Here is a 13,865-nt window from a genome sequence, read left to right as displayed (position 1 = left end):
ACAACAATGTGATTAGTGCAGGTTTATTTAATGCACACCAACCTCATCACAGCCATTTGTGCAAACACAGATTTCTTAAAATGAACCATATTTATTTTTAAATAGTTAATAAAATGCATAGCACATGCACGTGTGCCTGAAGCATGATGTAAAATAATGTTTTACCTCCACTTGAACCATGAGGCATCTCTGTTTGCGCAGTCTGACCACATAACCGTAGATGTCCACTCTGCCCTCAGCCTCCAGACCCTCCATCATGGCGTCGATTCCAATGTAGGTGCCCGTCCTGCCCACTCCAGCACTACACATCACAGATGGGGTTATTTCAATATTTTTGTCTGTGTAGTTCTGTAAGAGGCAAGTTTATTTATAACTAAGAAAAGAAGGAAAGTAGATTTGGGAGTCTTGGCTTCTTCTTTTTTTTCTTACTGTTATAAATAATTCAGCTGCCAGTTGTCCAGTTACTTACTGGTCTGTTAAAAACCATGCACAGAAAATGCCGACATTTCTACAAATCCACTTAATTAGGATTTAACTACTGTCAAATTTAAGATGACAGTCTTTGATCCTCTTCATTCTTTGTTTTGAGCATGAATGTGTTGCGATAGACAGCTACAAATGTCCAAATATATTTGGACCAAAATGTATATGTCAGTGGCTACATCATAATTAATCAATAAATAAAATAAAAACACAACTTAGTGTGGAGTGACAAAATAAAGTTGTATAATTGGCTGTCTCAGGTAGGGCAAAAGTCAATAAATAATACATAAACCAGTGGCGGATCCACGTTTTTTTCTTTGTGTGGTGTGACAGGCTCATGATTATTAAATGGGGGAGTGACAGAATTTGAAATAAATGTGTAAATATGCATTTGTTTTGAAGTACATTTGAAGTGTCTGTGACATACCTGAAGTTCTTTTATGCACATATTACACACAAAAGACAGAATTAACAAAAGCAATAATTGGTTATAACAAAATTACTCTTCCATGAGGACACAAATGTAAATTTGGACAATCTGAACTAAACTTTATTCATAGAGCACTTTCAAACAGCCAACTGAAACAAAGTGCTGTACCTGGGGTCACAAAAAACAAGGCATCCCAACAACAATAAAAACAGCAAGGAACAAACAAGAACAACTATCATTAAAATTTAGGAGGTTTAGGACCCTGTCCCACTGGGGAGAGGATTAATTGTGCATGAATTGAGTACACAAAGTACCGGCGTTTGTTGTCGTCCGCAACAAAAAAGGCCAAAAATGACAAATGTCCTAGTATGAATTACGGATATATTAATAATATATAGCGAATATATGATGAACAATCACGGTTGTATAACGCATGTAGTGAGGAAACTGATCAGATGCACTGCGATTATCATGGCAGTATTACAGGTGTATTATGATGCATCGCGCACGTGTTGTGCATGCATGGCATCTGCATTGTGGTCATAAAAGAAGCGTACTCGCTCTTTCGGCATCACTATTCACACCAGCACCACAGCCTCTGGAGCATTTGCTGGACTTGGACAAGTTGATTGGAGTAAACAAGCAGTGAACAGGGCGAATGATGACGTCAGCAGATCGCACCAGAGCACAGCTCATCTGCACGATTATAACAAGAAGTTAAATCTGTTATAAACAGGAATAAATACTGGAACAGCTGCAGACAAGAAGGAACAAACACGCAACTGTTTTATCAAGCCTTGACAATGTAAACAAGTCAAATAATTACTTTTTTAGACGACTCAAAATGCTTTCTGCAGCTGGGCCATCCTCTGTGATGCATGAGGTGATTACAGCCGTTTTCAACAGCCAATTTGCAGAATAAAATGATAATGTGCCACGAAATAATTATTTTATATAGGCAGCATCTAGCGCAAAGCGCATGGCAGCCGATAGAACAAAGAACGGCATCCAGCTGTGAACACAACACATCTGATTTGCATCCGCCGCAAATCAGATGCAAAGCAGACGTAATAAAAACGCTTTATTCGTGGCCAATCTGTATGCAGTCACTACAACTTACTTTAGTTTGTGATGTGGACATGATGGGCACGCAAAATATCCGTTTTACACACTGTCCCAGTCTGCTGCCAACCCACAAATCCCTGTCAGTTGCGGATATCAGCAGATGACAGCGAATATACAGCGCATAGATTGAGTATGTTTGAATATGTACTGAGTATGTATGGAGTATGTAAGGCGGATGTCATCCGCAGCCAAAATTTTGTGCAGCTCAAAAATCCTGTTAACGGAAAAACGTGCCTCTGCGGATAACTGTGGACGTGTGTGGGTGTCGGCCAACTCATACAAGCGTGTTTCACGGATATTGCGGATGTTAAGAAAATATGAGTCAATTTTGTGAGCAATCCATACGCAAATCCTCCTAAACACCAGTGGGACAGGGCCCTTAGAGCCATTCAGGCCTTAATATTCTCAAGACATGACAGCAAGGGTTTGAGAGAAAAGGCATCAGGGGGACATATATCTGGGTGTCATCAGCAGAACAGTGAAAAGCGACACCATGTTTTCTGAGGATAGACCCTAGGGGAAGAATTTACTGGGAGAAAAGCAAGGGGAGATGATGGTCTAGTGGTTAAGGTGTTGGGCTTGAGACTGGAAAATGACTAAGGCCCGCTATTGCTCCCGGTGTGTAGTGAGCGCCTTGTATGGCAGCACCCTGACATCGGGGTGAATATGAGGCATAATTGTAAAGCACTTTGAGCGTCTGATGCAGATGGAAAAGCGCTATATAAATCCAGTCCATTTACCATTTCATTACTAAAATTGAACCCTGTGGGACTCCATTTAAGAGTGGAGTGGAGGAGGATTCACAAACCCCAAGACCAACACTCATAGTGCTGTCTGCTAAGTAGGACCTAAAATGTGAAAACTCTAAAAATATACTATCCTACACAGCTAACAACAAATGGCAAAATCAGTATGGGGTTGCTCTCCTGTAGGTGGAGCTATTCTCAATCGCTTCTTTATCATTGTTTGACTGTTATTGTCCATTTCACATTTTGGTCAGATTTTGGTTCTTGGATGGAATTATTTTAGGAGGAAATGATTTATTTTCAAACATAACCAAATAAATGGGATGAGGAAAATAAATATAATTCCTGTGGTATGGATTTGCTCACTTGTACAAATAATGTCTCACAGTGGCTTATGGAAATTGAGGGTGGGGGCATTATTGTGTAGCTCCGGTCAGTCAGAGAAGGTGACAAATTGTGGCTGATAATGAAAGATGTTGCATCTCAAATCAGGTTTCAACCTCATAAAGCCCTGCTCAAGTGCCTCCTATGTACCAAATATATTTATTTATATTTAGAATGCAATTATTGGAAAACAGTAGTGAACTCTGTATTGAGCCCTGCTGTGACAAATATTAACATTTTTTTTTTTTTGCCACTTTCAGTACTGAATGAAATGATCGTATCATTTACTGTAACTGTGTGCCATTTTAACTGTGCTGATGTTGGTATTTGATACTTTTCTTTGACTGTACCTGCAGTGGATGATGATGGGGCCACTGAACACGTTCTTGAAGGTATTGACACGCCGCCTCAGTTTCAGCAGCAGATGGGGCTCATCTGGAACGCCGTGATCTGGCCAACTCATGAACTGGATGTGGGTCACCTCTCGCTCAGAGTTCTTCTCTCTCTTCTGAGGAGAAACACATTTATTCATCTTCACTGCACAGTTAAATAGATATTTGTGTGCAGCTCCTGCAGTGAAGGTCTTTGGAAGTTGTAATAACCCAAATTTTTTCTCACATTAATCAGGTTGAGGTGGCGGATGGTGTAATCAGGACAGCAGCTCTCTGCATTCAGCTTCACAATGAACTCTTCAAAAATCTCAGCCTCTCCTAGCATGGCTGGCCAGTACTGTGCACACTTCACCTTTGAGACAACAAGTGAGAGAAAAGAGTCAAAACTTTCCGACCAGCTTATTTAGCAGTCAAGGGAAAAATGTAGGTTAAAGTTGACACGTGGGGCCTAGATTCTGCTCTTGCTTTTGTTTTTATTTAGGTATTTAGTTATTTATTTTTTAATTGACTGCAATAGTGCATCGTCACTAAAATCAACAAAACAAACTGCTGTTCTTACCTTGTTTCCCTCTTCGCAGCGTGTTACCATGACAATTATTGAAGACTGCTGCTCCCAAACCATCCTCCAGAATGCACTAACAGTCTCATCCTTTGGTCCTGTACATGCATTTTAAATTTTTACCATAAACCTCATACAGGTGCAGTGCATAGGTGTGTTAAAAAAGGGGGGTGGGGGGAATCAGTGTTCACCTTGAGCTGCGATATACTTTTTACATTCCTTGAACCCCTGAAGGACAAAAACAGTGAAAGTATAGTTTGTGTTACAAGACATTGACAACATTTACCTACAGATGTGATTTCTGAAATGTAGCATTGTGTACGTTCTGCCAGGAAGACTCAGATTTCAAAGCTTTCATTCAGCTTTACCTAATCAGCTGTACTTCTAATAGGAAGCAGCTGGTATGTATTTTGGTCATCAACTCATGGCCAATAGGAAATGTGCCATGCTATTTAAAAATATCAACTCACCTTTCTGCTGCTTGCAGTCGCTGGCTTGAACGCTACCTCCTCCACACCACCAAAGACTGTTCTAACATTCTGTACTATATCACTGTAGAGCAAAATCTTTTACTGTTTCTTGTCTTCTGACTCTTTATGCCAGAACTTACTCTGCCAACTCTTGCATAAAATGTATTTTATTCATGGGAATACAGGCAGAGGTAGAAAATGTTTGCTGTTAAAGCTCTGACCTCATCACTCCCCACAATATTTATGTAAACTTGTGCAGAAAGAGACAGGGGAGTGACCTGAATACTGTCAGACCATACAGATGGGTGCTTGGGAGGGCAAAATGAATGTGTAGCAGGATAGCAGCATTGTGTTGCATTGGACCTTTTGTACAGCATATTTGCATTAGCAGCGACACTAATAAAAAGATGTCACAGCATTAGTAAATGCAGTACTAATAGTAGCTGATGTAGTACTAGTGTAATACATGTGTTTTTCCATACATCAATGAAGCTGGCGTTGATGTAGTCACATCCTGGTTCACCATTTCCTGTGGTCAGGTGGACTCGGTTCTCATCATCTGAAATAAGAAAACATCAGACACCTCAGTGTGTGCATGGGTGTGTGAGTGCTCCAAACTGCAATGGTATGCAGGAACATGCTCATTGTTCATTACAAACAAACTGATGGCATAAGCAGAAATCACTCACATGGCAGAATATCCACATAGCGGTTCTTGGAAGTGTTGCAGGGCTTTTTAGCATCTTTCATTGGGAACCTGGAGAAAATTCTGGGGATGCTCTAGAAAGAGAAGAAGAAAACGGACCACAGATCGAGAGCAAAGTAACATTCACACCTTTTGTAATATGAATGAATGAATGAATTTAGTCGGCACACAAATTCAGCATACAAAACTCACTCACTCACACACGCATCTTCAACTGCTTACTCATATTAAGGGTCACAGGGGGCTGGAGCTTATCCCAGCAGTCATAGGGTGTGAGGTGGGGTACACCCTGGACAGGACACCAATCTGTTGCAGGGCCACATACGAGGTCTGTCAATAAAGTATAGGTCCTTTTCCTGTGGCGGAGCGTCACGGCGGCTGCGAGCCGACGCTGCAATCCGCCCGCACGTCTTTCATTTAAAAAAATCTCCTTTAACAGTGGAATATCCGGATAAAATGCTGAAACCGACTTCTTCTGAAACTTCTCTGTTCTCTCATGACGTCCTGGATCAATAGAGCCTGAAATGTGGAGGTTTTCAGCTTGAAACAGGCTGACGACGGCGCCTGAGAGCGCTGCACGACGTCTCCCACCGTGGGAAGTCCTTAAAGCGACAGTATCACCTCAAGATCTCTCATCAGCCGTTAAAATTTTCACTGAAAACCAGCTTAATTTTTCGAACCGTGTCCACTTCGATGTGTCTCACAGGTTTAGAAAAAATTTTGATCAAACAAAGCGCCAGTCTCTCAGCAACTTCTCAGACAAAGGAATTCCGACGAGGGGCTGGACGACTCCTCCCACAAGGAGTGCTCACAGGCGAATGACGTCACCGACAGGCGTGGAAAAACTCACGCATGCTCACGAGGGTTCAAGCATGTCTGACGTAAAAACATATGAATGAAATCCATATAGTTTTTGAAAAAAATAAAAAGGACCTATACTTTATTGACAGACCTCGTATAAACAAACACATTCGCACCCACACGCACACATACAGACAATTTTAAAGTTTCCAATCCACCTAACCTGCGTTTGGATGTGGGAGGAAGCTGGAGCACCTGGAGGAAACCCACACAAACACGGGGAGAACACACAAACTCCACACAGAAAGGCCAAGGGTGAGAATTGAACCCATGACCTTCTTGCTGTGAGGCAACAGTGCTAACCACTAAGCGACCGTGCTGCCAAACAAAACTCATTGTCACAAAAAAAAAAAATACAGTTAATACATGTGGCAGAAAGGGTGTAGGCAGAAACAAAAGCTTATATACCCACCCCTTCTTTTACCATAAATAATATATATATTAATTATAGTAAATATACAGTGCATCAGTACATACATTTTCCAGCAGGTAATGATGTGACAGACACCTACATTTGTCAAGTTTTCAGTAAAGTATGAGGTTGTTTTTTTCCTTCGAACAGTGCTTCACCGTTTCCACATTTTATGATACAGCCTTATTCCAAAATGGAATAAATTCATTTTTTTCCCCTCAAAATTCTACACACAACACACACCTCATAATGACAACATAATTTTTTTTTTTAATTCTTTGTCAATTTATTAAAAATAAAAAACTAAGAAAGCTCCATCAGCTTGGATGAGGAGTGTCAGTGCACAGCCATTTTCAGATCTCTCCAGAGATGTTTAGTCAGATTCAGGTCTGGACTCTGGCTGAACCATTCAAGGACATTCACAGAGTTGTCCTGAATCCATCCATCCATCCATCCATCCATCCATCCATCCATCCATCCATCCATACATACATACATACATACATACATCCATACATCCATTTTCTTCCGCTTTATCCGGAGTCGGGTTGCGGGGGCAGCAGCTCAAGCAAAGCCGCCCAGACCTCCGGATCCACACACACCTCCCCCAGCTCCTCCGGGGGAACCCCAAGGCGTTCCCAAGCCAGCCGAGAGATGTAGTCCCTCCAGCATGTCCTGGGTCTTCCCCGGGGCCTCCTCCCAATGGAATGTGCCCGGAACACCTCTCCAGCGAGGCGTCCAGGGGGCATCTGGAAAAGATGCCCGAGCCACCTCAACTGACTCCTTTCGACGTGGAGGAGCAGCAGCTCGACTCCGAGCTCCTCCCAAGTGACCGAGCTCCTCACCCTATCTCTAAGGGAGCGCCCAGCCACCCTGCGGAGGAAACTCATCTCGGCCGCTTGTACTCGCAATCTCGTTCTTTCGGTCATGAGCCAAATCTCATGACCATAGGTGAGGATCGGAACATAGATCGATCGGTAAATCGAGAGCTTTGCCCCCCAACTCAGCTCTCTCTTCACCACGACGGTCTGATACAGCGACCGCATCACTGCAGATGCTGCACCGATCCATCTATCGATCTCACGCTCCATCCGTCCCTCACTCGTGAACAAGACCCCGAGATACTTAAACTCCTCCACTTGAGGCAAGGACACTCCACCAACCTGAAGAGGGCAAAGCACCTTTTTCCGGTCGAGAACCATGGCCTCTGATTTGGAGGTGCTGATTTTCATCCCAGACACTTCACACTCGCCTGCAAACCGCCTCAGTGCACGCTGAAGGTCCTGATTTGACGAAGCCAACAGAACCACATCGTCCGCAAACAGCAGAGACGAGATTCTGTGGTTCCCAAACCAGACCTCCTCTACACCCTGGCTGCGCCTAGAAATTCTGTCCATAAAAATAATGAACAGAACCGGTGACAAAGGGCAGCCCTGGCGGAGGCCAACGTGCACTGGAAACAGGTTTGACTTACTACCGGCAATGCGAACCAAGCTCCTGCTGCGGACGTACAGGGACCGGATAGCCCTTAGCAAAGGACCCTGGACCCCGTACTCCCGGAGCACCCCCCACAGGGTGCCCCGAAGGACACGATCGAATGCCTTCTCCAGATCCACAAAACACATGTGGACTGGTTGGATGAACTCCCATGAACCCTCGAGCACCCGATGGAGCATGTAGGACGAAAACCACACTGCTCCTCCTGAATCCGAGGTTCGACCATCGGTCGAATTCTCCTCTCCAGTACTGTGGAATAGATCTTAAAGGAGTGGCTTCAGGACAGCGTCCAGCCCCTCCTGAAGCCACTCCTTTGATATCTTGGCTGTGTTCTTAGGGTCACTGTCCTGGTGAAAGTTGAACCATCACTCCAGTCTGAGGTCAAGAGCGCTCTGGAGCAGATTTTCATCTAGGATGTCTCTGTACATTGCTGCATTCATCTTTCCCTCAATCCAAATCATGTCCAATCAACTCAATTTACACCAGCTGTAGAAACATCTCAAGGATGATCAGTGGAAACTGGATGCACCTGAGCTCAATTTTGATCTTCATTGCAAAGACTGTCATATTTAGGGGTATGAAGAAATGGAATTAATTACCGGAATGCATTAAACTTATTTCAAATGAATGTTCTTTTAAGGAACTTCTAAAGCAATATTTACTGAAATAGCTAGCAATCTATTTATTTATTTATTTTTATCATTTACAGACAAGTTTTTCGTATATATATATATATATATATATATATATATATATATATATATATATATATATATATATGTATATGTATATATATATATATATATATATATATATATATATATATATATATATATATATATATATATATATATTGACCAGATGTGATGATTAATTTGACTGGAAGTTGATTGGTTTTGTTTTATTTTTTCCTTTATTATTTTTTTTTATATATTTTTGAATGCATTTTTGATTTTTGATTATTGTATATTGTGGTTGTTGTTTTGCTTTGCTGCAGCTAATGGGGATCCTAATAAATAAACAAAAAACAATAAACTGTGATTACTTATGCACATGAGATTTCTTAGTTTTTATTTATTTTTTTAATTTTCAAAAATCAAAAGAAAAAGGTTCTTTTCATATTGTCATTATGGGGTTTTGTGTGTAGAATTTTGAGGGGAAAAAATTAATTTCATCCATTTTGGAAAAAGGCTGTAACATTAAAAAAAATGTGGAAAAAAGTGAAGCGCTGTGAATACTTTCTGGACGCACCGTACACTTGACCTTCAGGGTACAAATCCAATCCTTGAGCTTTATGTGTTATTGCCTTGTTTTTATGCTATGTCTCCTTATGGGAAACCATCCACCAATTTTAAAAAGCTACCAAAAAAATTACCCCATCTTTCAAAAAACAAATGAACACTGAAAGGCATTAAATTACCTGAAACTCTGCCAGAAAAAGACGCCCATCATCAGCAAGCTTCCTCTTGTAGGTTTCCAGCAATAACTCTGCAGGTATTGGCTGCACATTCATCAAGTTCTCCTCGTCATCTACGAAACAAAACCGCTCAGCCAATCAGAAACACTTTGAATAGAATTTTTAGTGTCATACAAGCCTTACGTGTTTATCTTAAATGAAACACAGGTAGGTGGGGCTAAAGTCAGTTCAGCTGTACTTTTGTGAGTTTGGCAGTTTACAAAACAATACTGCAACATAAAAAGCGCAATCAACTTTGGAATAACTATGACATTTTCACAAACACACACACTCATCTTCAATGACTTATCAAAGATCAGGTCTCAGGGGGCTGGAGCCTATACCACCAGTCACAGGGTGTGAGGCAGGGTGCACCTTGGACAGGACGCCAGTCTGTCGCAGGGCCACATATAGACAAACACATTCACACCCACACTGACAATTTAAAGGTTCCAATCCACCTAACCTGCATGTCTTTGGATGTGGGAGGAAGCTGGAGCACCCAGAGAGAACCAACACAAACACGAGGAGAACATGCAAACTCCACACAGAGAGGCCACAGGTGGGAATTGATCCCATGACCTTCTCGCTGTGTGGTAACAGTGCTAACCACAAAGCTACTGTGTTACCTATGACATTTTCAACAAAGCTGAAATGAAAGTTAAAGCATAAGTGCAAACAAGATAGTATCTGGCACATGCTAGATGCTAGACAGTGTGGAAGTGATAGCGTCCAGTACTCATGAGACAGAATCTGAATCTACATAATATCCCCGAGTGTATATTATTGACCGTGTACAATGTGTCAGTGCCTCTGTAACAATACCCATAGATTTGATGGAAAAATAGGTTTGAACCTCAAATGGGGTGTTTCCAAATGGTGCCATCTTTGCAGAATGTGACTGCATAAACCCTGGCCAACCCATAAATGAGTAAAGAGGTGGATGGACAAAACCAATGCAACATCGATGTGATGAATGAAGCCAGACCCCCACATCTACAACCCCTGGCACAAATTATGGAATCACCAGCCTCGGACGATGTTCATTCTGTTGTTTAATTTTGTAGAAAAAAAGCAGATCACAGACATGACACAAAACTAAAGTCATTTCAAATGGCAACTTTCTGGCTTTAAGAAACACTATAAGAAATCAAGAAAAAAAGATTGTGGCAGTCAGTAACAGTTACTTTTTAGACCAATCAGAGGAAAAAAATATGGACTCACTCAATTCTGAGGAATAAATTATGGAATCACCCTGTAAATTTTCATCCCCAAAACTAACACCTGCATCAAATCACATCTGCTCGTTGACATTGACCCTATGTCATGAAATTGACCCTATGTGTCTTTTTGCAAGGAATGTTTTCACAGTTTTTGCTCTATGGCAAGATGCATTATTATCTTGGAAAAATGATTTCATCATCCCCAAACATCAGAAAAGTGTCCAAAATATCAACATAGACTTGTGCATTTATTGATGATGTAATGACAGCCATCTCCCCAGTGCCTTTACCTGACAAGCAGCCCCATATCATCAATGACTGTGGAAATTTACATGTTCTCTTCAGGCAGTCATCTTTATAAATCTCATTGGAACGGCACCAAACAAAAGTTCCAGCATCATCACCTTGCCCAATGCAGATTCGAGATTCATCACTGAATATGACTTTCATCCAGTCATCCACAGGCCACGATTGCTTTTCCTTAGCCCACCTTGTTTTTTTTTTCTGTTTAGGTGTTAATGATGGCTTTCATTTAGCTTTTCTGTATGTAAATCCCATTTCCTTTAGGCGGTTTCTTACAGTTTGGTCACAGACGTTGACTCGTTTCCTCCCATTCGTTCCTGATTTGTTTTGTTGTGCATTTTCAATTTTTGAGACATATTGCTTTAAGTTTTCTGTCTTGATGCTTTGATGTCTTCCTTGGTCTACCAGTATGTTTGCCTTTAACAACCTTCCCATGTTGTTTGTATTAGGTCCAGAGTTTAGACACAGCTGACTGTGAACAACCAACATCTTTTGCAACATTGCGTGATGATTTACCCTCTTTTAAGAGTTTGATAATCCTCTCCTTTGTTTCAATTGACATCTCTCGTGTTGGAGCCATGATTCATGTCAGTCCACTTGGTGCAACAGCTCTCCAAGGTGTGATCACTCCTTTTTAGATGCAGACTAATGAGTAGATCTGATTTGATGCAGGTGTCAGTTTTGGGGATGAAAATTTACAGGGTGATTCCATAATTTATTCCTCAGAATTGAGTGATTCCATATTTTTTTCCTCTGCTTGGTCTAAAAACGTAACCGTTACTGACTGCCACAATCTTTTTTTCTTGATTTCTTATAGTGTTTCTTAAAGCCAGAAAGTTGCCATTTGAAATGATTTTAGTTTTGTGTCATGTCTGTGATCTGCTTTTTTCTACAAAATTAAACAACTGAATGAACATCCTCCGAGGCCAGTGATTCCATAATTATTGCCAGGGGTTGTACTGTTAAGTCTTCAATCTCCAAACCATAAGTCAGAACAAGATCTAAAGTATGATTAAAGTGGTGGGTGGACTCATTTACATTTTGAGTGAAGCCAACTGAGTCTAATAATAGATTAAATGCAGTGTTGAGGTTGTCATTCTCAGCATCTGTGTGGATGTTAAAATCGGCCACTATAATTATCTTATCTGAGCTAAGCACTAAGTCAGACAAAAGGTCTGAAAATTGACAGAGAAACTAACAGTAATGACCAGGTGGACGATAGATAACACCAAATAAAACTGGTTTTTGGGACTTCCAATTTGGATGGACAAGACTAAGAGTCAAGCTTTCAAATGAATTAAAGCTCTGTCTGGGTTTTTGATTAATTAATAAGCTGGAGTGGAAGATTGCTGCTAATCCTCCCCCTCGGCCCATGCTACGAGCATTCTGACAGTTAGTGTGAGTCGGGGCTGTTGACTCATTTAAACTAACATATTCATCCTGCTGTAACCAGGTTTATGTAACGCAGAATAAATCAATATGTTGATCAATTATTATATCATTTACTAACAGGGACTTAGTAAATGACAAGGGTTGTAGTACTTACCAAACAAGCAGAGGCTAACAGATTCATTTTGGCTTAAGTATTTAATTAACACATGTTTTTGTGGACTGGATGGTGGTTTTCATAACTGGTGGTGGCTTGGGTGCAGGTGTTAACAATTATGACCAGAATATTGCCTCAGTAACAACAACCAGAGCGACCATATCACCAGCTATCAATACCTGCTAATGTTGCCAGTGGCGGTCCTAGAGTGATTTACTCCCCGGGCAAAACCCCCTGCGTGCGCCCCCCCCACCCGCGCACACTAACGTGGCCACCACCTCTGCCCCACCACCCATGAAAACACTAACTTCGTCTAGAACCCCCACAATCCCACAAATTAACTCACAACAGCTATTTTCAAGAACAAATTTCCAGTTTTAATGAATACTGCAATAACAAACACAAAGAAATTGGCACAGTCTAATGTGTCATCACCCATGGACTTATCTGCAATGATCATCTCAAACGTTTGCAGGAGGGCATCATAATTGTTTGCCACAGTGCTCACTATCCGTGATGTGAAATTCCATCGAGTAGGAGCATTTCTGGGCAACCTTGAGCAGCCTGCAGACTCAAGAAAAGACATCCTCTTTGTGGATTTTGAGAAAAATGTGGCAAACCCATAGAGTGTTGCAAAAAATATTCTGCACTCAGATAAGCATTTAGCCCCCTGAGACAGAACCAGGTTCAGTCTGTGTGCATAGCAATGCACAAACATTGCACTGGGGGCTATTGCTTTAACTTTGGCCTGCAAACCATTGAGAGATGAAGCCATGACAGCAGCCATGGCTTCTTCGTAAGGAAGACTATCAAATGGCTTTGCCAAAATCCGGTCCACAACATTCAAATTGTCTGCCATTATATGCAGTTTGCTACCTAGCTAGCTCATTAGCTGGGACTGGCACGAGGCTAATGTGAAGTTTGTCCGCCTGTGAGTGCTTTGTGACGGTGAAGGAGCTCAGCAGCACCCGCTGCTCAGTAGGGACAGAAACTGCGATAGAAGTCAGAGTGATAGAAGTCAGTCAACAAACACAAGCAGCTACAAAAAAAACACCAGAAATAGAAGCTCGATTTGTCGCTAGTCGTTTTTAACAAAGAAAATGCCGCTAAGAGGATTAGGAAAGTCTCCGGTTCAACTCATAAAAGAATGAAAATTAAAAAATGCTCCCACGGATGTTTACACCAAAAGATCGCTGATTCGCTCATTTTGCTGTCAATCAAAAAGGGATTCAGCCTCAGACAGATCAGCCAATCATCATGCAGAAGCTGAGC

At 41.5% G+C, this 13,865-nt stretch overlaps 1 protein-coding gene across 1 annotated transcript in view; it reads right to left on the bottom strand.

Annotated features, from left to right (window-relative positions):
* ptprc (protein tyrosine phosphatase receptor type C) overlaps positions 1 to 13,865 on the bottom strand; it is a 115,052-nt gene that overhangs the window by 40,468 nt on the left and 60,719 nt on the right. Inside the window, exons 15-22 of the mRNA XM_034180122.1 lie at positions 9,486 to 9,595; positions 5,279 to 5,369; positions 5,072 to 5,148; positions 4,311 to 4,347; positions 4,120 to 4,217; positions 3,787 to 3,912; positions 3,519 to 3,676; positions 166 to 301 (exon numbers count right to left, since the gene is read on the bottom strand). Coding sequence (XP_034036013.1) covers positions 166 to 301; positions 3,519 to 3,676; positions 3,787 to 3,912; positions 4,120 to 4,217; positions 4,311 to 4,347; positions 5,072 to 5,148; positions 5,279 to 5,369; positions 9,486 to 9,595 — 833 coding nt within the window. The remainder of the gene's footprint in view (positions 1 to 165; positions 302 to 3,518; positions 3,677 to 3,786; positions 3,913 to 4,119; positions 4,218 to 4,310; positions 4,348 to 5,071; positions 5,149 to 5,278; positions 5,370 to 9,485; positions 9,596 to 13,865) is intronic.

Source organism: Thalassophryne amazonica, chromosome 10 (assembly GCF_902500255.1).
Source record: "Thalassophryne amazonica chromosome 10, fThaAma1.1, whole genome shotgun sequence".
NCBI lineage: Eukaryota > Metazoa > Chordata > Actinopteri > Batrachoidiformes > Batrachoididae > Thalassophryne > Thalassophryne amazonica.
This window is presented reverse-complemented; position numbering and strand designations above follow the sequence as displayed.